Source organism: Corythoichthys intestinalis, chromosome 16 (assembly GCF_030265065.1).
Source record: "Corythoichthys intestinalis isolate RoL2023-P3 chromosome 16, ASM3026506v1, whole genome shotgun sequence".
In the NCBI taxonomy this organism is placed as follows: Eukaryota; Metazoa; Chordata; class Actinopteri; order Syngnathiformes; family Syngnathidae; genus Corythoichthys; species Corythoichthys intestinalis.
In genome coordinates, this window is record NC_080410.1 from 14,554,104 (window position 1) to 14,581,794 (window position 27,691).

Here is a 27,691-nt window from a genome sequence, read left to right on the forward strand (position 1 = left end):
CGACGGTGGGAAAAATTAGTTGTTGTGCATGAATTCGTGTATAAAGGGGTAAAAATGTGTGCGTTTTCCCTTAAATACCCGTGCGTTGACGTCGGGAGAATGACATCATCGACGCTTAAGTAACGGGGGCGGGGGGTGGCAGTTTCGTGGAGGACGGCCGCTCGTGCCACTGGAGCTTCTCAGGGACTATCAACAGGGAGTGCAACCGACGACAGAGCAACGAGCTGGGGGAATGAGAGCCGCTAGAATCCGCTCCAATCCTCCTCAACCAAGGCTCCTACCTGCCTGACAACTGCCGGGACACAATCTTCAGAGAACCAGCTATCATACGAATCCAATATCGGGTGAGTGGGGCTTTCGGGAACCGGAAAAACCAGGGGGGAAAGAGGGCTTGATGCGGCCGAACCATGGTATACTATTCACGGCTTAGCAGCATAGGGGGAGGGGGGCGAGTAGCTGGCCGTGTCTATCAACACAGAACAGTCCAATGTACGAATGGGTGTGGTTGTAAGTAAGATTGGAAAAGTGAAGATATTAATTGACGTTCGAAATGTAAAACTATTTTTAATGTTGACGAAACAGTAGTAATTGTTACGCATCAACGTTTTGGCTAGCCCACTACCAAGTAACGCTAGCTTACGCTTCAAAGCTAACCGTGGTTTGACACCTGTACTTCGGTATCAAAAGTGATTTTCGGGCATCTGGGTGAAATCCCTGAATATCTTTTACACATTAAATGTTTCCGACATTTGTTAAAATCTCATGTTTTAGGCTCTCACCCCTGTTGTGAATCTCAACCGAGCTGCTCTTCGTAAAATTGCTAACGTAGCATACTAAATCAAGGAGACCCTTTAACGATATGTATATATTGTGTAGGATTAGAGTTATATTACACTATAAATCTGTGTAAGGGCTGGTTGTCGAGATTTTAATGTGATAATGGAATGACAGCGTAAGAGGCGTTGCAGTATTGCTTTTTTACTCTGCGATTGTGAAACCTGCCTTGAGGGCTTTGAGAATTGCCATTTTACCCATATTTTTTTTTTTTTTCTCAAGCTTTTGTACTAAAATATTTACTTAAATTTAGCAACTACTTTTTCATTTCAGATTCGATACTCATACGATAGTTTGTAGGTACCCCCTCAACAAGACTGACATCAATATAAACCAAAATATGAGCTGGTCATTGTCTTGTTGTTAACTTCAACATCAGCTCATAATGCAGTGTGAGTCCATGGATTTCCATTTGAGACTCATTGATACAAAGAAATGTCATGTATGTTGCTTTTCAAAGATAATGGGGACATCTGCAGGCTCATGCATATCACAACTATTCACTGCTTTAGCGACAATATCATGTACATTGATTGTCAGTCTGTTGCAGGGATGTGAGGGCACATAGAATTTGGTATTATACAACAAAGTAAATTATCAAAAGGTCCGTTCAAGAAGTGTGGGGTATAGTTTCCAAACAGAAACCATTTGTGGTGATTACTAAATACTCAGAAGTCATATTTATATATATATATATATATATATATATATATATATATATATATACACACACACACACAGTAAAGTAAGTATATTAAGCAACCATGAAAGCATTTTTATACTTATAGGAGCAATTGCGATTTTAAAGAAAAAAAATTGTGCAGGTCAGCACATATCAAATATATGTACTGCCGTTACTGTGCTTTTTTTTATCATATATAGTTGAACAAGGTGATGATAATACAGCTTTAGAAATACCTTTCATTTCCCACCGAACCTAGAATACTCATAGAAATAATTTCATATTATGAGGGTTCCAGTGGTCTGTTGAGCTAAATAATGGCATATTGAAATGTAATGTAAACAAACCAGATATACCTGAGCTTAACCAGGCCATGTGGAAGTGTGTGACACTGATCTTGTACCATCTAATTAGATTATAGCACTTATTGTGTCACTTTGTGAAAGAAAAAAAAAAAAAAAACCTTACCGCAGTCACACAATGAGGCAGTAGAGCAGGGTAGATATAATCAGTGGTACCTCTACTTAAGAAATTAATTGGTTCTGGAAGTAGTTTCGTAACTTGAAAATTCTGTAAGTAGAGACGCGTTTTCCATGTAAATGCCCTAATCCTTTCCAAGCCCCTCAGAATTCAGACATAAGTCTTTTATAATGCATAAAAGTGCTTCAGAACATGTAACAAATACATGTTACAATTATATTACTGCACAATAAACATCACATCAGAGTTGTGCATAATGTAAAAAAAAACAAGAATAAAGAATAAAAGTTAATACACTCATGGAAAGCTGTCGGAACACAGGGGGCGGATGAAGAGGACGCTGGGATACACACTTTCACATACAGTATAGGTCCCTCTTACCCAACTGGATGCCAGGAATTCTAGGCAATAGCCAATGGCAGAGCAGGTATAGGTATGTTACGTTTAGTAAACTGGGAGCTGTGAGTACTAGCCATACTGTATTTTTACCTTTCGTATCCTGAAATTTTCGTAACGAGAAGATTTTTCCGTTGAGGTGTGTCTTAACCTGAAAATTCTGTATGTAGAGATGTTCATAAGAAGAGTTACCACTGTATATAACTAATCCACTTGGTAGTTTGTTTGGTCAGCTACACTTTTCTTCCCTTAAGTAGATATATCAGGTTATCCCTCACAGTTGACAGTTCAGAAACCAACAGGTTCTGCCCTTTGCCAACAAGAATACTTTTTTTAACTACTTCAGAAATAATTATGAAATTTCAGTGAAATTTTCACTCACTCACTCAGTCAGCAATTTGAACAAGTGAGAACTTCAAATAACTTGTGTTTCTTGAGCTCGGCATATTTTAAGTTTAGACAACCTTACACAATGTTGACTGCAACATCACCTCTAACTCCATAACTATCAAAATGGCTCTTTGGAAATGAAAGAGCTTTTCCCACAGGAATCCCGGAATCATAAAAGAATTGATATAACACTTCATCAACTTCCCCAAATCAACATTTTTATTGTGTCTGAGTAAAATGGTATCAACATTTTTATTAGTTCCAGAAGATTAACAAAATAATATGAAATTTTGCACTAACCAACTGCAAATCAATGAAGGTCAGGATTGTGAGAATTAAAATTGCCAGATTTGTCTTGTACATAGCAAAATACATCATTTTAGTATCCCCCCCCCCCCCCTTTTTTTTTTTTTTTTAAATAAGCATGGCCACTAAGAAATTAAACTAAAAGCAACATTAGGTAACCTTTCAGTTTTGGTCGATTTTTAGCGACGCAAGTGGACAAAGGCTTTAGTGTTTTGTAGAGGTGGGACACTTTGGGCACCTAATGATTCGATTACGATTATGATTCAGAGACTACGATTCTATTATAAATCGATTTATTGATGTGATTATAAATCTATTATTGATGCACCTCCCCCACCAGCTATCAGCTGCTTTTAATGTTTTGTACATTAGTTACAAAAATTGTACAAAAATTCTCTCAGGCTTAAATAAACGACTATTTTAGGCTGAAATTAATAGTTCAAAACATTACATAAAATACTCAAGTCCCCATTCTGTATCAGCAGCTTTAAACTACATTCAAATGATTTAATGTTGTAAATCAACTGTTAAAGGCGTTAAAATTGCTCCCATTATTCCATAATTTCCCTTCTGTCTATTTTTGACATGTGAAAGTTTTTTTAAACTGTTTTAAAGATGGATTTAAGTCAAGATTTTGCCGATTTAAGAGTATTTTAGATAAAAAGTTTATTAGGTTCTCTTAGAAGGTTCGCTACAACAGCCTTCCAGGGAAATCTACTGCTTTAAGATGGCGGCTTTTTACCAACACTGGCAAGTCTGTCATTTTGCATCTAGTTTTCTATACATGTCTTGCTAACACTGTTGAGTCTGTCATCTCGCATCTAATTCTTTATACATGTTATATATCTACCGTAGCATTATGTGGACGTAGTTTGTAGTGGCTGTCGGTAGCAGTCAGATATTGTTGTTGTTTTTTTTTTTTTTTGTGTTGTTGTTGTTGTTTTTTTTTTTTTATCTAGCGGCATGAGTTGAGCCAGAGCCGTGAGTTGAGCATTGTCATTACCCGGATAATGACAAGCATGATGTTTACTCTCGGTCCGTTCCTCATTGCGTCCCGAAGACCGCACTGACAGTGTTTTAGTTCCGCTTTACTATATATATTTCAATAATCGGAATTTGGATGTTTGTGAATCGTTCACGAATCTTGCGTGTCGGAATCGCGAATAATCTAAGTATCGCAAATTTCGCGCACCTCTACTGTTTTGTCTAAAGAAAGATTGCGTTTCGCATGAGGACCAGCGCACAGCGTCTTAAAATCCGGGTCTCCCGGTCGCATGCAGATGGATTAAACGACATGTTTGTCTGTTTCCAGTGGCTGTGTGATAGGGTGAATTGTAATGAATCCAGTTGTGGCAAAATAAAAGCATATGACAGGGTATAATATCACAAACGTTTGATTTTCTACCATATTCCCCAACTTTTTTTTATTTTTTTTATTTTTTATGTCTCCTCAGACAAAACTTTGTCTCTTTTGTTGCAGAATTCGCGCGAAAGCGTTCGCATCTACTTCCGTCCTAATAATGAATGGGAAAAGGGGGAAGTGACGTATGCCGTGAAGCAGTCTGCACATTAAGCCTGAACGATATATCGTTTAAACATCGCCATCGCGATGTGTGTGTGCGCGATAGTCCCATCGCAAGGACGTGCGATAATTTTTATTTTTCTTAATCCACATACACCCTGCTTTCTGCTCTGCGCAGAGCCTCACACGCTCTTTGAACCTCACAGTCACTGCAGCACTTGCTTATTAAAGTTAATGATGCTGGTATCTTTGATCTTGTCAAAGAAGCGGACATCACAGCGCAGCAGCTGTCAATCATCGTTTAACTTGTAAAACCGTTTCACCAAGGAAGCGCTTTGGAATGAATGTGTGTGCGTGTGTGGAGACGTTTGAGACATATAAATTAAATGCCAGAAGTGATCATGAGGAGTTTGTAATTTCTACATGTCCAACAAGAGTCACAGCTAAGGTAGATAAACAGAAGTATTTAATAAAGCCAAGCATTTTTCGACTACAGTACTTTATTCTTGTTCAAAAATGATTTGGTTTAACAGTTGTGTTTAAAACTGATCATAATATAAAATAACGTTTGAATTGCTTAAAACCATTTATTAATAATATATATATATATATATATATATATATATATATATAATTATTTAATTATTAAATTTATTAGGATCATGGAAGCTTCCACTTGGGGAAAATATATACATACAGTATATCCTGTATATACGTAATATAATAAAAATATACAATACTGTGCATAAGTTTTAGGCAGGTGTCCTGCCTAAAACTTTTGCACAGTACTGTATACATATATATATATATTTTTTTTTTAATCATACTTTGGGGAAAAGGTGAGAAAAAAAACATGCCTTATATGTATCTCTTTCCAATGCTAAATCTGAATAAATACATTGAGCACACACACACAAAAAAATAAAAATTTGGGGGGCGGGGGGCGCAACTTCGCGGTTTTTCACTTATCGTGGCGGGTTCTGGTCCCCATTAACCGCGAAAAACAAGGGATCACTGTACACTGGTCATTGAGAGTCATCCAAAGTCTTTCCAAACAGCTATTCAAGTCATCTAGTGAAAATATCTTTAAAAAAAATATATATATATATATTTTGTTGTTGTTGTTGTTTTTTTTTTTTTTTTTAATATCGCAATATAATATCGCAAACCCCAAAAAAATCGCAGCAATAGTTTTTTCCAGTATCGTTCAGGCCTACTGCACATTAGTATTTTTTTTTGTGGCAGGGTTCCTGCCACCCTCCTCTAAGTTGATTAATGCCTGTGAAAGCAATAAAGACCCCCTCAAGATATAAAAGAGGTGTCATTCAACTAGTTGACAGTCGACATATGACAAATGTTAAGAAAATATTTTGTAAAGATTGAAAAGTTACCTCGTGTTGCTTTAACCCTTCATGTGCTGAAATGCATCAGCTCAACAAAAAAAAGGAGGTTGGCATCATTTGCAGACGGGGGGGGGGTCTGTCGACTCCATTTTTAAATGTGTCGCATCATCTGGTGTTTGCATGTGAATACGGGCTTAGTGCAATGACAGATTTGTGTTTTAGGTCCATGACAGATAGGCAGAGGTTAGGTTTTTAAATAATGTGCTACAACCCTGTCCCAAAAAATATACCCTTACTCTATGCTCCATTTTTTCTAAAGGATAAATGAGTACAGATTGATTAAAACTTGCTAAAGGCATTTTTAAAATCAATTCCGTGGCTTCCATAGTTCAAAGTGCATCATAGGTCACATGTACGCACAGCCTGCAATACCACCACTGCTGTGGAACAGAGAGGAACTATTTTGCCATATTTTGTCTCATTTAGTGAGTGTATTTTTTGATTTGTGACATTTATCTTGCTACAAATTATGCATCATAATTGAAATCATTTAACCATTGTTTTGCATGTTATAAGGAGAAATACTTAAAAGTAATCAAAGTACCAAGCATCTCTTGAACTTTTTTACCTTATAATGACATTTTTCCAACATGCAAATATTTCACTAAGGCTACCTTGACCAACCCTAATCAAGAAACAACTGCAGAAAATCTCGAAGTGACATGTGCCACATAGATCATTTTATGTGAAAATGTTTGACATTTTAAATGTTATTTCATCAAGTATCAAAGATTTTTTCTAAATAGGAAGCACTTGTCACAATGTCTGTTGAAGAAAAAGTGTGTTTCCATACATGCATTTGTTTGGGAGTTGTTACCATTTAATTAAACCATTTAATTAAAAGATTAAAAAAAAACTGTCTCAAAGATTCTTTGGTCAGTTATGAAATTTGTCATTTGCTGTCCTGTAAGCAAACAGGGGAAAACAAAGATTAAAATTGGAAATCTGATTTTAGTCCTACTCGGGCCAGTACCATGGTGGATTATAGTCTTGCATCAAAAAGGATAATATACAAGCAAAGGGGAAAAAATAACTCTCTGGCTGCTGAATAAAAGGATGATTCTTACTTTTTCCAGCAGACTAACAAATCTGCGTTACTATTCAGACTGTGTGGCTTAAGAGCAAGCTGCACATTGCATGACTAAATTCATTGAAGTTTTAAAATGGTCCATCTCTCATGGAATGGCCATGCTCAGTTGTCAATAGGTCGGTCAAAAGTCCAGAGGCTGACTGGAAATGTATTTTTGAGGGTGCAGCAGTGCCTGATTTGGAACAAGTCTACACACACTGCTGTTTCTATATAAGGCACAGTTTTTTTCAGTCATGTACCCAAGGTGTTTGGGAAGAAGGAAATCTCTTTAGTAAGTCATGCTTTGGGCTGATGTGTTCTCAGCAGCACTTTGCTGTCTAGTCCACTGCACAGACTCATCTGAGGGCATTGACACTGATTAAGGCAGCCAGCAGACTGTGGCTGCTGCCTCCCTTTACCCGCCAAAGTTGGTTAAGAGCTTAGTCTTGCTTTCACATTGGCTGCAAAATGTGGCGTGGTAGATTTTTGAATAAATGATGATCCTGCTCTAACGTCACATGCAGTCACAGCCCAGCAAACTCATACTTTTTTTTGTCTTCTCCCGTGCAGTCTCCATAGTCCTAGTTGTTTTTTTCCCTCTCAACTTCTCTTCCAATTGGCAACTGGGAACTGCCAAGCCCTCGTTTTGTCCCCCCCCCCCACCCTTGTTTTTGCTGATCTCACTGCATACAACTACCTACCCCCGCCCTGCTACCCTCCAAATCTATTTGTGCATGACTGGAGGGCAGACAGCTGTGTGCTGATCTACTAGCCCAGCTCAGTTTTCATACTAACGCTGTCCAAATCAATGTGTGTGTGTGATTGACCAGGACTGTGTGAGCGTCTGACTTGTTCCACCACTTTTTTTTTTGTGTCTATATTATAGCTCTCACATTAGTCTTCTAGTATGTTATCTTGCTGTCATCTTTTCATCTTATGTTTTTTTGTTTGTTTGTTTTTTTATAGTGACTGCTCTCAATCATGGAGCTCAGAGTGGGTAACAAATATCGACTCGGGAGAAAGATAGGTAGCGGTTCTTTTGGAGACATTTACCTTGGTAAGTAAAAATGATGCTGTTTCACTATTCATTTCCATGAATGATTGCACTTAAGGTTGTTTCTCTGAATCTTGTCAGGTGCCAACATTGCCACTGGTGAGGAGGTAGCCATCAAACTTGAATGTGTAAAGACCAAACACCCTCAGTTGCACATTGAGAGCAAGTTCTACAAGATGATGCAAGGAGGAGGTATGAACAAAACGCATCCTTTTTCAGCAATTATCAAATTCCCAAGAAGGTGTGCGTGCATCAAAGTCATGACAGGGATGTGCAGTGCACCCAGAGATTTTTCCCCGTCAATTAGAAGGGGAAAAAAAATTTGATTTAAAAATTGTAACATTTTGCTTTATGGCCGGGCAGAGCATTGAAAACATTTTGTTTTATCCATGCTTATTCAACTATACACATGGTTTAAAAAATAATAATAATAAATAATTATGTCCCCCACTGTACACTGAAAGACTGAATTTATTTGCAAACCGAGGTCCCGCAAGCTTAATTTAGTATATGTTCAACAATAATTTGCTCTGCTAGCCATAATCGTGTCAAATAGTGTTGTGTTGGGAATAAAAAATATAAAAAGTATCAATGATTCCCTTATTTGTTGGTTTCACTTCAACGGACAGCCGGAGGAGGACTTGTCATTTGCTTAAACCGGGGGTCGCCAACTCGTGTTTTGAGAGCCGCATGCGGCTCTTTCGCGCTACCCTAGTGGCTCCCTGGAGCATTTTCAAAAATGTTTGAAAATGGACAAAGATGGTTGAGAGAAATAAGGTACGTGTTTTATATTATGTCACATACTGGGATCATGGATGGCTTGCATTTTGTGGGTGAACTGAAAATACTCCCTGTCTACCGAGAAGGCCACACGGCCGATGACCGGCGGCTTGTCCCACACCATGGTCGCCGGCCGATAAAAGCCCATTAACGACCTCTCAAGCAAGAACAAAATCAGCCGTCCAATCAGATTCGTTTATTTGCGTGACATGTTCATTATGAGCAACGTCACTCTTGCGCGCAGGAAGTCTTCTCCACAACAACACAAATGGCGAACGGGAGAGCCAAGAATATGTTTGAGTCCGCGGTAAAATCAGTTTTAAATGACCAAAAACACATCGACACAAGTCATTGACAACAGTCTGTCTCATGCTAGCCATGTTGAATAAACTTCTCCATTCTCCGCTACGCTACCGATAGTTAATTGTCGCTTTACTAACGTCACATCTGCCCGTCGCCGATTGCTCCACTCCGCTGTCTGTTTGCTGTGGCTTGCTCCGCCCTGGGAATTTGATCCGCCGGATGGTCGCCAGAGTCAATCGCTGGAACAGCGGTGAGTCTGGTGTACCAGGCAAGCTTTTCTCGGCTTGGCCACAAGCAGCACCCCACTGCTCCCACTCAGTCATATTCGCGTGCCCGCCGAGAATGCACTTTCCTCGGCTTCGCCACAAGCAGCACCCCGCTCTGACGAGCACTGCCGTGGCCGCAGCAGAACGCCCTTTCCTCCTTCTCCGAAGCCGGGGCAGGGAAATGACAAAAGTCGGACAACTACGGTGGCATAAAATACGGTTTGGTAGAGGAAGAAGTGTCCAGTTTTGACCATTATGCAGTAATTTTGCCCTGTCGTAATGAACAAATGCTTTTTTAATATTCCATATTCCATTTAGCACAAGACTGTTATTTGCCATGAGTCATGACCATACCATGTATTTAGCAATTGGGGAAAAATACTTAGAAGAAAAGAATATCCTGTAAAAATATTGGAGTAGAGAGACTGAAACATTCATGACATTTTGCTCCTCTCTGTCGTATTTTCCTCGTTCTGAATCCCCATCCCCCCCCACCCCCAATAGGTTGAATTCTAAATCAGATGAAATCGTGACCCTGCCGACATAATCATCCTGCTGGGGACGCTAGAGCGCTATACTGACAGGCAGGTCGAAACGGCAGATTAAAAGACTTAATTTCTCGTCATCTGCGCGTTTCCAAATTGTTGTATATAGTCGAATTGTCTCAAAATAGGATTTTAATTCACAAAATAATGCTATTTAAGATTTTTTTCCTGCTATCGCAGGCACTTTAAGGCTTTCAATGTTTTTGCGGCTCCAGACATATTTGTTTTTGTTTCTGGCCCAATATGGCTCTTTCAACATCATCGGTTGCCGACCCCTGGTTTAAGCCTTACGTATATGCTTAAAAGATGTTGGAAACACAAATACCAATTTTCTAATTCAGTGGTCTCCAACCCGGTCCTCAAAGTCCCGCTGTGGATCGTGGTTTTTGTTCCTGCCGATCCAGCACAAATAGTTGAATCAATGAGGTTTCTGCTAAAACAAGCAGAACCTGACTGCAATCAACTAATTGTACTTGTAAAACACCAGATTGGTGAAAAAGATTTGTCATTTGTCTGGTTGGAATTAAATCTTGCACCCATAGCGGGCCTTTGAGGACCGGTTTGGAGAGTTGGAGACCACTGTTCTATTTGATGGCAACCCTCTACTTGCACAATTAAACTTAGGTTGTTTATAGCCAGACAAGAAATGTTAATTGTGCTTTTTAATGTTGCCACGCATGCCACAGTTATTTAACAGCAACACTTACCTTCATATAAATGTACTTAAACTCTTAAGAGGTATTGTAGAGGTGCAAGTACTGATTTAGATTATCAACACATCTGAAGTTAACAAGCACGGTTTAACTTTAAAAATTCTGTAAAAACAACTTTGTATCAGTTTTGCCTGGTCAGACTGGTTTTCCACTAAATGTGATCAGCAGTTGAAATCTACTGGAGAATTTCTGCATTTCAACTGTAGCAAATGGAAAAGAGGCATGTAAATTATCATAAGAATGGAGGGGCATTTCAAAGGAACGATAAAATCCATGTTTGAGTTTAAATGTCTGCTTTGAGATTAAAAAACTAAAGTGTCATGTATGTTTAGAGTTGAACCAATGTCATGCTAAATATGTGCATTTGGTCTTCCCAGTGGGCATTCCATCGATAAAGTGGTGTGGTGCAGAAGGTGACTATAATGTGATGGTGATGGAGCTTCTTGGTCCAAGTCTTGAGGATCTTTTCAACTTTTGCTCCCGAAAGTTCAGCCTCAAAACGGTCCTGCTTTTGGCGGACCAAATGGTATGGCTTTCATTATATAATTTTTGGACGCCACTAGGTCCTATGTTTAATGCATTTGTATTTGACTGTTAATTATTTTTTCTAGTGATATCTTACTGATCATTTTCATTTACTCTGGAATTTGAACCAGTGGTCTTTCTACAGACCCTACCCACGTGACGTCACAACTCCGCCCTGCTGACTGGTGCCGCCCAATTGTCCGTCAACACATCGTGTTTACCTGTTACGGCTACGTACATTCCTCCTATTTACGGCGTGTTTTTCTGCTCGTTAACATTAATACTCAAAATGGTGAAGGCGTGTGTGGCGGTCGGTTGCAATAACAGAGAAGATAGACGGAGAGACTTGAAGTTCTACCGGATTCCGAGAGACCCGGAGAGGAGAGAGCGAGATGGGCTGCTGCAATTCGACGAGAAAACTGGGCTCCAACCACAGATTATGTTGTAGTCATTTTATATCTGGTAAGATGCATTTAATATATATTTAGAGGGTTTTGGGCTGACAACCACAATTAAGATCATTGCTAGGCTAATCGCCGACAACATACACGTATGTATGTAGTGAGAGTGCTATCGCTAAACCATATAAACATTAAAAGCCCTAGCTCCATTGACAAATGACATGAAATACATTAGACTTGACAGTGGATGTTAGCAAGAACAAAAGATTTTAAATTGAAAATTTCGTAACTCACCTTTCCAAGCACAAGATAGATTCCTGCCGAATTTTCGTGGACGAGGACCTGTTTCACCCAACCAGCAACGAAGTATTTATAAGCCTCCAAGCTCTTAAAGTTTTTCAAACTTTTGTGAGAATAGGCTGATTTTGTGTGGACAAGATAGTTGTAAATATCAGGCTAGCTAGCAGATGTCAGGCAAAGACGGCGCAGACAGCGGGTCGAAAAACATCGATTTAGGCATCAAATATGGATCTGGCGAATGGATAAACTGAAGCTTTTCCACATAATGCCTTTTATGCAACGCATCCAGTGAGTTTACGGCATCCGAAAGCACCGGGTCTTCCATGAAATGCATTATAAATTGCTCGATTAATTGAGACCATTGATAATACAGACACAAAATGACGGACAAGGGGGCGGAACAATACAGCGATCACGTGATTTTGTGACGTCGGTGGGTAGGGTTTATTGTTTAACACAATTTGTTTTGAGACACTCGTTAACCTTTTTCTTTGCTATCGGACACAATATTTCCTGATAGGAAATATTATTATTTAAATAATGTGGTCGAGGGTTTAAGCATAGCTTCAAACATAACTTTCTGTGGTTCAACTTTGATGACATTTAACTCTCTCAGTCCCACGAACAATGATAGACATCAATCATGTGACTCTTCGTCATTCTGCTGTGAACTTAAATGAGTTTGTCGCTAGTAGACATCCAATCCATTTGAACAAGAAGGGCTGGCAGCCCTCCCGGTTAAAATGGATTGAGTGACTATGGCCGTTGATGGCAGCCAACGAGTTGAGGTGACTTTGTAATAGTAAAAAAAAAAAAACCTTAATCGTTGATTGCTAATTTAGCTGACATCTTTCACAGTTTGTTGACTTCTTGATGCATGACAAATTTGGGGGAGGGGAGTGTTTTTCCATCAATTTTGTGATGGGATACAGACTCGTATGTCATCAGGGTCATGCAACTTTAATCTTCCAGTTTAGCGGTATATTATCAGAAACTACTTCCAGGCATCTTGCAATCATATGCAGCAGGCCCTTCTTTACTGTTTATCCTTTCTTTGTGCAAAACATTTTCCCTCCTTTCTCGACTATCCAGATAAGCCATATTGAGTATATCAACTCCAAAAATTTAATTCAATTTTTTCCCTCTTTTCTCGACTATCTAGATAAGCCGTATTGAGTACATCCACTCCAAGAATTTCATTCACCGTGACGTAAAGCCAGACAACTTCTTAATGGGGCTCGGCAAGAAGGGTAATCTTGTGTACATCATCGACTTCGGCCTGGCAAAAAAATACCGTGATGCCCGCACACACCAGCACATCCCCTACAGGGAGAACAAAAACCTCACAGGCACAGCACGCTATGCTTCTATCAACACCCATCTTGGAATTGGTAAGCAGCGCATGACATGTACACACTAACCCTATTTGTTACTTGGCAAAGGTTTTGGTCATTTGAGTCCCAGCACCTTTTGTAAATTGACTGGTTGAAAATATAATTTGCTTGGGATTAAAGTGAACTTTTTTAGAAGGGCACTAATCGTTTTACTTGTGCCTTTACCAAACTTGATCTTTCGCTGTTCAGGCAATAAAAATATTTCTGGGAAAAAATAAAATAAATAGGGTCTTAAAAAGTGTCTTTTAAAAGCTTTGAATTCTGTCATATCAGTCCTAAATTGCGCTGTCTTGTGTCTGAGAAATGCTCATACGGCAAAGAATTGTTTTTATTTTGTTTAGAGTGTGTGAAATTAATCCTGTAATAGGCTTTAAAGTACCTGTCACACCATAAAATCTTAAATAGCGTTATTATTGGAAGGAAAATCATATTTTGAGACGATTCCACTATATACAACAATTTGTAAAGCGCTGATGATTAGAAATTAGTCTTTTAATCTGCTAGACGAAAAATAGGGTTTAAAAAAATTGAATGAATACTGTGGGGCAAATAAGTATTTAATCAACCACCAATTGTGCAAGTTCTCCTACTTGAAAAGATTAGAGAGGCTTGTAATTGTCAACATGGGTAAACCTCAACCATGAGAGACAGAATGTGGGGGAAAAAACAGAAAATCACATTGTTTGATTTATAAAGAATTTATTTTCAAATTAGAGTGGAAAATAAGTATTTGGTCACCTACAAAGAATCAAGATTTCTGGTTGTCAAAGAGGTCTGGCTAATGAGGTCTAACGAGGCTCCACTCCTTACCTCTATTAATGGCACCTGTTTTAGCTCATTATCGGCATAAAAGACACCTGTCCACAACTCAGTCAGTCGCACTCCAAACTCCACTATGACCAAGACCAAAGAGTTGTCGAAGGACATCAGAGACAAAATTAGACCTACACCAGGCTGGGAAGACTGAATCTGCAATAGGTAAAAAGCTTGGTGTAAAGCAGTGGTCTCAAACCGGTCCTCAAAGGGCCGCAGGGGGTACTGGATTTCATTCCAACCAAACGAGACAAATACCTTTTCACCAATCTGGTTTCTTACAAGTGTAATCAGTTGATTGCAATCAGGTGCTGCTTATGTTAGTAGAAACCTCATTGGTTGAACTGTTTGTGCTGGATCTGTTGGAACAAAAACCAGGACCCACTGCGGCCCTTTGTGGAGTCGGTTTGAGACCGCTGGTGTAAAGAAATCAACTGTGGGAGCAATTATTAGAAAATGGAAGACATACAAGACCACTGATAATCTCCCTCGATCTGGGGCTCCATGCAAGGTCTCACCCTGTGGCATCAAAATGATAATAAGAACGGTGAGCAAAAATCCCAGAACCAAACGGGGGGACCTAGTGAATAACCTACAGGGAGCTGGGACCACAGTAACAAAGGCTACTATCAGTAACACAATGCGCCGCCAGGGACTCAAATCCTGCTCTGCAGGACTTGTCCCCCTGCTGAAGAAAGTACACGTCCAGGCCCGTCTGCGGTTCACTAGAGAGCATTTGGATGATCCAGAAGACAACTGAGAGAATGTGTTATAGTCAGATGAAACCAAAATAGAACGTTTTGGTAAAAACACAGGTTCTCATGTTTGGAGGATAAAGAATACTGAATTGCATCCGAAGAACACCATACCCACTGTAAAGCATGGGGGTGGAAACATCATGCTTTGGGGCTGGTTTTTCTGCAAAGGGACCAGGGCGACTGATCTGGGTAAAGTAAAGAATGAATGGGGCCATGTATCGAGAGATTTTGCGTGAAAATCTCCTTCCATCAGCAAGGGCATTGAAGATGAGACGTGGCTAGGTCTGTCAGCATGACAATGATCCCAAACACACAGCCAGGGCAAGAAAGGAGTGTCTTCGTAAGAAGCATTTCGAGGTCCTGGAGTGGCCTAGCCAGTCTCTAGATCTTAACCCCATAGAAAATCTGTGGAGGGAGTTGAAAGTCCGTGTTGCCCAACGACAGCCCCAAAATATCACTTCTCTAGAGGAGATCTGCATGGAGGAATGGGCCAAAATACCAGCAACAGTGTGTGAAAAGCTTGTGAAGAGTTACAGAAAACGTTTGGCCTCCGTTATTGCCAACAAAGGGAACATAACAAACTATTGAGATGAACTTTTGGTAATGACCAAATACTTTTTTTTCCCACCATGATTTGCAAATAAATTCTTTAAAAATCAAACAATGTGATTTTCTAGGGTTTGCTTCCACATTGTCTTTCATGGTTGAGGTTTACCCATGTTGACAATTACAGGCCTCTCTAATATTTTCAAGTGGGAGATCTTGCACAATTAGTGGCTGACTAAATACTTATTTGCCCCACTGTATGTCACTCGCTTCCGCACACATCCAAGCGGTCCATTTCATTCAGGAGCTTAAAAAAACGTGTGAAATATGAAATAAACATGCTTTTTGATGTCGTAAGCACTTTAAATTCTATTCCACTTGGTCCCCTAATTTTTCAAATTCACTTGTTCAAACCCGGAAGAACCTCGAATGAAGTCAAATAATAGAAAAATAAGGCTTTAGTCTAATGTTATTCATAATAATTTGTAATTTTTTAATGTAAATCGACAGTTTCACAGTTGACATCACTGGAGTGTAATAGCTGCTTGAATTAAGAGATGTGCCGATCGATCTGGTCCGATCACGTCATTTTCAAATTATCGGAATCGGCAAAAAAATATCAGCCATGCCTTTTTTAAATATATATATATATTTTTTTTTTTTTTATTAAATCGTTCTCTAATTGTATTTAACGTTACAGACATAGTATGTTACACTCACCCAGAGTCTTTAATTTAGGCTTAAGGTAGGGTTATCAAAAATATCCCGATAACAGCGGCAATTATTTTATTAAAAAATGTGTCACGTTAAAATATTTAACGCTATTAATATGTGTGCTGCACGACCCTCTCACTCATTGTTGCGCTCAATCTGTAATGACGCCGTTTTACCTATATAGAGAGATAAAATGCAGCACAAAATGAGTAGAGTGAATTTTAGCAGCCTTTAGAGCCTTTCTTCAATTGGCTAAAACCTTGCAATCCCTCTCCCTATGATTAGAAATATCATGGGAAGTCATATGGGAAAGCAAGGTGGCAGTTGATCTTTGTCTTAACACCTAAAGTTATTTTCCAAAGCAGAGAGATCTCAAAATCGCCCAGTCTCACCTGCTGTTCTCATTTAATGAATCAAGTCATATTATTCCCAAACAGAGCAGAGCTGATAGCTGACTGAATGCAGTTTCAGTCCTGTTGTTTACACACATTCTCCTTAATTTATAAAAGATGTATCATTGCCCTCTTTGGCATCTGCCTGTTAACCACTTTTGTGCTGAAGCAGACCTGTCCTGAAGGGTAATCTCTCATAACGTACATTTTTCTAGGACTGCAACAAGAAATTGATGAGAATTGATCACTTAAAGTGTTGTCAACAAATTTTATTATTGATTCATTGTGTTGCTCGACTATGTCAGCCACAATGAGCTGTGATTGTGTTTTTTATGCAGTATGCGTCCTGGCCTAGTTTGTATTGCTCAGTAACAGGCAAAAGGGAGAATGGCAGAGATGGAGGTGTGCAGTGGACGGATAGCGAAGTGTTACATCTAATTAGTATAGTATTTGGAGGATAAAATGATGCAAAAGCAATTTTAGGGCCATTATGTACAGAAAAAGACAAAGGTCGTCTGCAATTAACATCCATCCATTATCTTCCGCTTGTTCCGCAATTAACAATGCAAAAAAAAAAAAAAATCTGCCAAAGAGTGAAAAACACTTGATGTTTATGAAATTGATAATCAGAATGTTTTGCTTTTGCAAATATTTTTGTAAGAGAATTTTTACATCAATATTTGGTTAATTTTCTTTTATAACCTGTCATTTAGGTTTGTTTTTTTAAAATTTTTATTGCCAGCCACGTAATCAAGTATTGCGACCGCTGAATCATCTGATTCCACAAACTTTAAGGGTACCACAGATAGAAAGACACATAGTTCTTAAAATATAAATGTTAGTACGAGTTATAATAATTTGATATTAAAACCCCTCTTAATGTTTTTGTTTTAATAAAATTTGTAAAATTATTTTAACTAGTAGGTCGCCATTGTTGTTGACGTCGCACGGCGGGGACGTCACATGGCCACGCTGCCAGACTTCCACCATGTCACCCCTTAACTACATGAACATGTCCTCGGTTCTGCCCTTCCAATTTGGACTCGAGTGGAACATGTGAAGAAAAGCAAAAGACGCGAATGAGTCGAGAGCGTTCATGTGTCAAGTTCGCTAGTGACAGCACTCCCATGCTCTAGTGACGAGAGCAGGAGAGTGATGTCAAAAACTGTTTGCAGATATTGACAAACTATTGTGTGATCCAACTTCCAAAATTATTTTGGAGATAGCATCCAGAGCTGCCGTGTGCTTTACATGTGATTAGGGTGTACAGTGAAACACTGCAGTTTGATTATTTTTGCTGATAGCCCGGGGCCGTGCATCATGATACACGAAAACTTTTGCCTTTACCGAAATGTCGAATGGCGTGACATTTTGTCACGTAAAAGCAGATGTCCAGATTGTTGATCATCCTGCCGGTTGCTTCCCGGAGAATAAGCGACACGAAAACTAGAACAATGCCCAACAGATTATAATGACACTTTATTTTGAGATCGAAGAGGCAGAGAAAGGCAAGTGGACACAGGCGTTCATTGGACCGCGCCATTTATTGGCAAAAGCTTCGGCAACTCCTTCACAAAAAAAATAAGTATCATATGTTGACAATATAAATAAAATAGTATTCATATCTCTCAAAAAAAATAATGTTCACTAAAAGAAAAGCGCTTCTAACTGTATTAATGAGGCCCTATTCTCACACATTTAAACAACAATGCAAAGAGAACTGGCATTCACAATCATAATAGATATGCAAAATTCACATAAAACTTACTCAGACTCTGGTCAAACTCTATTCAAACGTTTTAGCAACTTTTTTAGCTCAACAAATACACTGGATGGCAATATTTAGTCACATATACAAACTCTGATTCTGGGAGCCATTATCAGGAGTCTTGTAAGTTGCGAGGACAACACTCAAATGAACGTAAAGTACAATTGACCCACATTAAACGGGGAACTACTGCGTCAGTCGAAGGACAAAACGCACTCATTGGTTTGATCTCTAATTAATTTAAAACTCGCCATTGACACCTTGTGCTGTATTTAAATTACTACCTTACATTGTTATAGAGTGACACTGGAAGTACGGCAGGGAGCCCATGTGACGTCACCGCCTTGCGACGTCAACAACAATGCCGAGCTACGAGTTAATTTTTTTATTTAAATTTTTAAAATGTTATTAAAACAAAAACATTACGAGGGGTTTTAATATTTAAATTATTATAAATCGTACTAACATTTATCTTTTAGGAACTACAGGTCTTTCTATCTGTGGTACCCTTTAACTCTTTCATCCGTCGCCAAGAAGCTCGGAATGAATTAAAATTTCTTACGCTTTAATATATCCGGAGGACATTTCGAACAACACCTAAAAATGATAAGCTTTCAGTTCAGAGGTGACCCTCGCGGACAATGACGTCACACACGAGGCTGCTCCTTTTTGTGCATGGGTAGTCTGCACAAATGCAGGCATTCCGTGCAGGAGCAGGGCGTTTATAAACGCACCTTAAAAGTAGTGCGGACAGTATTAAAATATTGTCCGAATTATAAGTCAAAAAATTATCCGTCCTAGTGTAGACGTAGCCTCAATAAACATTGACACTTTTTGCTAAATGGGGAAAATGAAGCAATTTTCCTTTGGAACATTGGTGTCGAAAATGATATTAGTGTAAAAGTGAGCTTGGTTGACTTTTGTAGACTTTATGCAGTTGAATTATTTCGATAAAATCAGCTATACATGCACATGAAATCAAACTATCATCGAAATATATTACTTGGTGAAGCTCTAACTCTTGAATACTGTTTGCAGAACAATCCAGACGTGATGACTTGGAGTCTCTTGGCTACGTCCTCATGTATTTCAACCTGGGATCCTTACCCTGGCAAGGCCTTAAGGCTGCGACTAAGAGACAGAAGTATGAACGAATCAGTGAGAAGAAAATGTCCACACCAATTGAGGTTCTTTGCAAAGGATACCCCTGTAAGTAGTGCTGGATTTTCACTCTTATTTTTCTGTTTACATAGTAGAAAAAAATGTAAAAAAATCTCAAAATATGACATTTCTTCCCCCCTCCACCTACAGCGGAGTTCTCCACATACCTGAATTTCTGCCGATCACTCCGATTTGATGACAAGCCAGATTATTCCTACTTACGACAGCTCTTCAGAAATCTCTTCCACCGGCAGGGCTTCTCCTACGATTATGTCTTTGACTGGAATATGCTTAAATTTGTAAGTTGTGCAAGTGTCTTATGTAGGGCTGGGATATATGTTCTAGAAATAAAACCTATTTTAGACTCTTATTGGGGACCACAAAGGCCTTTTCACACAAGTGTCAGTCCAGTGTGAAGAGGGGTCCATGGCAAGTGCAAAACGGGAGCAGTCATATAATGTAGCCTGACCTAGACGCTGCCAGGAAGTGAAAAGCGCCAAGCATATTTACTATAAGCCCAAGCACCAATATGTTTATTGTTTGCCAAGAAAACAGCGACTTTGCCTATTTCAAGGAGTAGTAGGCATTATAATAGCTATGTAAAGTTTAATTAGTTTTGATGAAAAGGTGAATAGTTTTTTGTTCGTGAACTACATTTCCACACAAACGCACACCCAGTTACCATTTAGCTGAGCAAGGAGAAGTATGAGAGTTATTTTTCAAGTGTCCCAGAGCTTGTGAAACTTTTTAAAAAGCGCATTTACCAAGGTTTCGTTGACCGTGATTTGAGTATTTCAGTCCACCAAACAGCCTGATAGCACAAATATACGTACGGCTGCGCCTCTGCTATTGGATGCATTGCTGACGTCAGCGCGGCGGCGCTGTGAAAATGGAACAAGTCTGTATTTTGGGCCCCTCCCCTTGGTGAAAATTCACTCAAGACTTTCCGTGCCGTCCAAAATGACCACCGCCGCTTACTTCCGCTGAGGAGTCCCCTCCCACATACACAAATAATGGATTGCCGCTAGTTTGAAACGGCCTTAACTAGAAAGTGTATATCAGATTTTGTTCATTAACTAATTTATACATGAAGAATTATTCATAATCCAAAACTTTGTATAATTGAGATCTAGAATCCATGCACTTGTTTGTGGATGGCAGGTCTTTGTTATTTGTTTTTTTAATTACGAAAAAGTCACCTGTCCAATGTAAGGGTGAAAAAAAAAGTTACATGTTGAACAAAAGTATTGCAAATTAATTTCAGAACATTTGTATTAGATCTCTTTTCTCACGCCCTTATTTGTGCTTTCAGCCCCCCCAAATTACAAAGCGTATTCTAAGTGAAGGTTTATATACCTTGCTTTAAATGTTGATTTTAGTTTTGTGATCAATCTTAACTGCAGCTGCTCTTACCTAAACAGGGGGCCACACGGACGACAGAAGATGGAGACCGGGAGAGGAGGACTGGTGACGACAGGGATGATCGAATTGGTGTTGCTCCCAGGGGTTCCGCAGCGCGAGGACTACCCCCAGGTCCTAACCCTGGACCAGCCAACAGAGTCAGAAACGGACCAGAACAGGCCATCTCTAATCCCGCTTCACGAGTCCAACAGTCTGGTGAGTTGGTCCCAGAATTGACAAAGTCTCCAAATGGCATTCCCAGTCATTTAACAAAACATGCCGTAGCCTGGTATCAATTTAATGCATTGTTTCAGGAAACACATCGCCTCGTGCCATTTCTCGTGCAGAAAGGGAAAGGAAGGTGAGCATGCGACTCCATCGTGGCGCTCCTGCTAATGTGTCATCCTCTGACCTGACGGCCCGTCATGACCAATCCAGGATTTCCACATCGCAGGTGAGAAATACAGTAGGCTGCAGCTATAAAATATTTTAGTAATCGAGTATTCTACTGAAAATTCCATTGATTAATCGGATAAAACTTTTTTTTTTAGATGGAGCACTTATAAATATACATGAGAAAACAAGACGTTTCACCTAATATTGAACCATTTTTAGACATTAGATTAGATGTACATTGTTGAAAACGGCACACAATTACATCTCAGATGTGACTAGGAAAAAAACCCCAATAAATTCACTGCTTTTACTCAAAAAGCTTAAAGTGCGTACGACAGGAGAAAAAAAGTCTTAAATAGCATTATTATGTGAATTAGAATCATATTTTGAGACGATTCGACCATATACAACAATTTAGCAAAGCACAGATGTGAAGAAATTAGTCTTTTAATCTGCCGGTTAGCCACACCTACCATTATAGGGCTGTAGCGTCCCCAACAGGTGGATGAAAATGTCATTGTTTGTCTCTCTACTCCAATATTTTTACAGGATATTCTTTTTATCCAAGTATTTTTCCCAAATAGCTAAAGAAACGGCATGGTCATGACAAATAACAGTCTTGTGCCAAATGGAATATGAAATGATAAAAATGCATTTATTCAGGACGATCAGGACCAGCTACAAGATATGCCATATTTTTCTGTAAATTATTGTTGAAATGGAAAGATAAGACACAAGATGGATATATACATTCAACATACGGTACATAAGTACTGTATTTGTTTATTATAACAATAAATCAACAAGATGGCATTAACATTATAAACATTCTGTTAAAGCGATCCATGGATGGAAAGACTTTGAGTTCTTAAAAGATGAATGTTAGTACAAGTTATGGAAATTTTATATTAAAACCCCTCTTAATGTTTTAGTTTCAATAAAATTTGTAAAATTTTCAATCAAAAAACAAACTAGTAGCCCGCCATTGTTGATGTCAATAATTACACAATGCTCATGGGTGCTTAAGCCCATAAAATCATTCGCACCCAAGCGCCAGCAGAGGGCGACGAAACTCAAAAGAACACAAGTAACAAGTTGGCATTGCACTGTGCTGTCATTTTAATCTGTTTGAGCGGAGCATGTGCGTTACTTGCGTAAAAGCGTGGAGCTGCCAAATGGTTAACATGAATATAGCAAAATAATGCTTTACTACACGGCGAAGTCATAAACAGCAAGAGACCCATAGGAGGGCGGCTGCAGTTGTTATGCAGCTAACATGACAATATGTGTATGAGGAGAGCTTTTTACATGCCCATCCATGATCAAATGTTAGTAGTCCTTTATTTAAAGAAAGTTTGTAGTGTTTTCTTTGTTACCGCTGTATTCGCGGCTATTTTTAACACAAAGTTGCAATTTCTGATCGGTTGGAAAATTTGACAGAACACCGGGCACATGAAGAGGGCAATAAACCGAGTATAGTGCTCTTCCGGCGGGGGGGGATACGCGACAAGCCGTCGTCGGCTGAGGGGACAAAAATGTCATTACGGGAGATAGCACACACATCACTTAAAAGTAAGGTGTTTTTCCCAAATGTTTCAATTTAATTTCCATTTGATTTCAAGCTATTTTTTAGTTCTAGTTTTAAGGTCAAGTCTAAATTGTAAGTCCTTGATAGGATTTTGAGTTTTTGCCGTGTTCAAAATAAATGTATGATACCTGCTGTATTGGAGCACATTAGGCACCAGTGTTACTTGGTGTTTTATCCATCAGTGACTACCGAGCTAAAATTGACAGCTTTATTATGTTTTTACTTTACACCCTCATCACTCTACAGCGCTGTGTTTTAACAGATAAAATAAAGCCTGTATGAAAGACACGTTAGCCATGCGTCGACAGTAGTCATAATTAATAAAAACCTAGCCCTCCGCAAGGCTAACGTTACGTTAGCAAGGTACAGTAATGTTAATCTTATTTATTAGCGCTAAGTTACTTGATTTTACCTTGTCCCGAGTATCACTTCTCCGCTCTCGGAGTAAACGTGGTGCCTTTGGTGGAGCGTGGGCTTTGCGGGCGGGTTGCATGGTGGCGCCCGGCCCGGGTTTCAGGGGTGGTCATCGGTCGTGAGGTCCAGCCGGGGGTGCGGAAGTTTTGGCAGGCCCACCGGTAGCCGGGGCCAGGCGGGGGTAGTGTTATGCAAGCGCTGTCTTACAGTGAATACATGAAACAGTATTTCCCCTGGTCTCCAGCTTGAAGCCACACTTTTGACATGTTCTGCTTTTTCTTGGTGCCTTTTTCTTTGCTTTTGTAGGCTTCTTTGTCGTTACCTCTATATTCATGCGCGGTTGAAATCAAACATATCCGCCACCCAGAGGTTGCGCTAGACATTTTCGTTGTCTCTCATTTTGACTGACAGGGTCATAAAAATCTGGTCATAATCTATTTTTACCTGTCACTTAAATTTTTTAAATGATAATGATGACATATTCAATAGTATTTACTTTTCATTCATTTTTAATTAATATTGTAACGCTTGCTTGGCGGCGAAAAATTAGACGCGGAAGTCGTGGTATTTTTCACCCTCTTTTTACTCTGCTTACCGCCAACAACACCAACAAAACAACAACGCCGCCCCCAAAGAAAAAAAGGCAACTATATAGGCCCCAATCACCAACGTCACACAATGATCTTAATTGTGGTTGTCAGCCCAAAATCTTCTAAATATATATTAAATGCATCTTACCAGATATAAAATGACTACTACATAGTCTGTGGTGATCGTTTGGTGCCCAGATTTCTTGTCGAATTACAGCAGTCCATCTCGCTCTCTTCTTCTGGTCTCTCAGAATACGGTAGAACTTCAAGTCTCTCCGTCTATCTTCTCTGTTACTGCAACCAACCGCCACACACGCCTTCACCATTTTGATTATTAATGTTAACGAGCAGAAAAACACGCCGTAATGGGAGGCATGTACGTAGCGGTAATGTGTAAACACGACGAGCTGACGGAAAATATGGCGGCTCCAGTCAGGGGGCGGAGTTGTGACGTCATGTGATTGGGGTCTATACACAGGCGGAAATCTAGTCCACCAATTGGATGACGCGCTGGCACACCGGGTGCACCAATAAGAACCTCGCGTTGATGTGTCAATCACGGTGCCGCCGCCAGACCCCGGTGACGCTACAATATTCTGACAGAATAGCCAACGACGTCATGCATTAAGAGAGACAATAGCTAATTAATATGCTCACTCGCCACCCTGTGGTCTGGGGTGTGAATTGCAACCTGTCAAAATGACGGACGGACTTCAGTTTTTTCCGTCACCGTTTTAAAAAACCGGTCAACGACGGAAAATATTCGGTTAACGCGACCCCTGCCGCCACCTCTCCCTTCTTCCTCTACGCACGCGACATCAGTGCATTTTGCCGCATTAAAAGTAGTCCGGGCAAAACGTCATGCTTAGAGCTGGCAAAATTAAACGATTCCTCAAGGCGGAGAAAATGCCTCGATCAATTTTTAAAATCAAGTTACTAGAATTATTCGAGTAATCGTTTCAGCTCTAAAATATAGCCTTTCTATTTAGCAGATGTCCACAAATTGTGGGTCTGAAATATATCCTTTGTTTTTCAATTTTAAAATTGATTGTAGTAAAACTGTCTCTCATTGAGAAGAGACTGAAATTCTCTTGGGTCAGATATATACTTGTTTCTGCAGGTGAGCGTGCCATTCGAGCACATGGGAAAGTAAAGCTCCTTGGCTCTGCATGAACATTAAAATGACAGGTGAGTTCTCTGTGTTAATATGTGTGATTATAGCAGAAACGCACTGCTTCACAATAGATGACTAATATATATTTTGTTGCAGGGCTGCAATTTTATTATCTGTTGCTCTGGACCCTCCCTTCATTTTTACTTCAACTAATAAAAAGATTGATGCCAATGGACACGTGGATCTTTGGACAAGAACAACAAATTCCAACAGGATCCAGAGAAGTACTTTTTATAGTAGCCAGCATCCAGTCTTTTATGAAACCTCTGCGAAACCCAGGATCATCATGCCGATGCAAAAAGTGACATCATGGTTGCTCGTGACTGCCCCCCTCTGAGAAACATTCCCCTACAAAGCTTTGAGTCTTGATGAATGAGAGGAATTGAAGACGAGAAAAGATAACGGGTCCTAGCATGTTTCATTTCAAAGGTCCACTCCTGGTTTTGTTGTTTTTTGTTTTGTTTTTTTAGTCATAGTGAAAATTAAACCCTTTCCGGGGAAGCCCAAGATGGAAGCGTTAAAGCCCAAAGAGGTTTTAAAGGTTTTCTTTTCTTCTGTTTTATGTGAGTTGCTTGCTTGTCCTTTCTCTATTTTAACTGTACTTAAATCTCAAATAGTAAAAAATATCCAGTACCCATTTCTTATCACTTAAGTATGCTCTATTATCTTTCACCATAGTTTCAGAAAAACACTCCCAAATCTTGAGACGGTGTCTTCGGAAAATGTCCATTGTGGTTTCTTAACCAACAAAGAATGGCTGTGTAATTTTTAGGATTTTTTGTTGTTGTTTTGTTTGTTTTTTAACCCTTAGAGGAAATAGCTGAAAAGTCCATTATTATGGACTATTTTGGGGGGCTGGGGCCATCCATTTATGTTTACATCACTGTAAATATGTTTTGTTTTTAAGTTCGTGAAGATTTTTTTTTTTTTTTTTTTTTGGGATGAAAAGTAGAAAAGTGTGTATTAATGGTATGGGATAAACATTTTGTTATTTACAGTACTATATTTTGGACATTTATGTTGCTCTGCCAGCTGGGTCATAAAAGTGTACATGTGGGTGAATTAAGGTTATGGGTGTGAAAGTGTGACTGGCAGTGGAATGAATCCCCGATAGGACTTCAAGGTTCAATTTGTGTGCTTGTGAGTTGCCCTTCCCCTCTCCCCGTCAGCTATTTGTTAAACTACTATGGTTGTCTTGAAAATGTTATTTTAAATGTATCTTTCTGTATTGTCACCTGAAGTAATATGTGCCATGTTTGTTTCTCACTTCCCTTCAAAGGCTGTCTGATCACCTTTATAAAACACAGGGCTTTCTATAACCCTCCTGCAGAAATGAGTCCAAACGCTCGATGTGACCTTCATTCTTTTTTTTTAACCTGCGATCTTGATGATGTCATTCAGATGAACCCAAGTGACTCAATTGCAGGGATGTGTAAATAGCTTGGTACTCTGTGTAATTACCTTTGTACAGGCCACCATGACCCAGTGGCATTGTAACTGTTGTGTATATGTGTATGCGTGTTGGGGGTGGGTATGCAATAGGTTCAGGTGACAGTATTTCACTTAATGTATTGTGTACTGATATCTTGTACAGTTCTTTAACACTTTATTTACAACAGTAATTGTGTATATTTTATGAAGTAATAAAACCAAATCTCACACTCTTGGTGACATAATTTCAGCACTTTTGATCTGCACAATGTTGATGTCATAGTACCGCTATTGATAGTCATCCATAGCACTGAAATACATCACACCGAGGGCAAGTCATTAATATACAGTCATTATCATACAGAATTTTTCCAGAAAATACATCTCACAGAAATTAATGCAGTTACAAATGTTTTTGGTATGAATGCGTTTATTTCTTGGATGTGCATTGGAAAAACAAAAAAGCTGAAGAGAAAAGCCAAAATGTTCACAATTTTACACAGAATGCAAAAAATGGGCTGGAACAAAGTGTTGGGACCCTCAACTCAATATTTGGTTGCGCATCCTGTAGAAGAAATGACAGAAAGCAATCGTTTATTATAACCATCAACAAGTTTCATGCACCTCTCAGATGGAATTTTGGACCACTCTTGTTTTGCGAACTGGTCCATGTCTCTCAGATTTGAAGGGTGCTTTGATGCAACAGCAATTTTGAGGTCTCTCCCTACTGTTCAATATGATTTAGATCCGGACTCATCGATGGCCACCTCAGAATTCTCCAGCGCCTTGTCTCCGATCATTTCTTGGTGCTAATTGAGGTATGTTTTGAGTCATTGTCCTTTTGTAACACCCATGACCTCTGACGCAGACCCAGTTTTCTGACACTACACCCTACATTCCGGCCCAAAACATTTTGATAGTCTCCATATTTCATGACTCCTTGCATACTGTCAAGGAATCCAGTCCCAGAGGCAGTAAAACAACCCCAAAACATTATTGGACCATGTTTGACTATAGGCACTGTGTTCTTTTCTTTTTAGGCCTCATTCTTGTTTCTTGCACTGGGCACTGGTCTCCAACTGTTTCCTGGTGCTATTTGAGGTATGTCTTGGGTCAATGCCCTGTTGGAACACCCGTGACTGGCCCAAAACATTTTGATAATCTCCATATTTCATGACTTGT

General features: G+C 39.4%; 1 protein-coding gene across 1 annotated transcript; it reads left to right on the plus strand.

Moving 5' to 3' along the window:
* Window positions 1-170: 170 nt before the first annotated feature.
* On the plus strand, window positions 171-26,739 carry LOC130931947 (casein kinase I). Its single transcript, XM_057861208.1, has 11 exons — window positions 171-344; window positions 8,049-8,139; window positions 8,218-8,328; window positions 11,121-11,269; window positions 13,132-13,360; window positions 19,393-19,563; window positions 19,666-19,814; window positions 20,937-21,132; window positions 21,231-21,370; window positions 25,025-25,092; window positions 25,175-26,739. The coding sequence occupies exons 2-10, from the start codon at window positions 8,064-8,066 to the stop codon at window positions 25,055-25,057; spliced, it is 1,254 nt and encodes a 417-aa protein (XP_057717191.1). The 5' UTR covers window positions 171-344; window positions 8,049-8,063; the 3' UTR covers window positions 25,058-25,092; window positions 25,175-26,739.
* The last annotated feature ends 952 nt before the right edge of the window (window positions 26,740-27,691 follow it).

Coding starts and splice junctions, on each gene's coding strand:
- LOC130931947 (XM_057861208.1), top strand. CDS start 8,064: ATGGAGCTCAGAGTGGGTAACAAATATCGACTCGGGAGAAAGATAGGT. Junction 11,270..13,131: donor TGCTTTTGGCGGACCAAATG/GTATGGCTTTCA, acceptor TCGACTATCTAG/ATAAGCCGTATTGAGTACAT. Junction 21,133..21,230: donor TTCACGAGTCCAACAGTCTG/GTGAGTTGGTCC, acceptor GCATTGTTTCAG/GAAACACATCGCCTCGTGCC.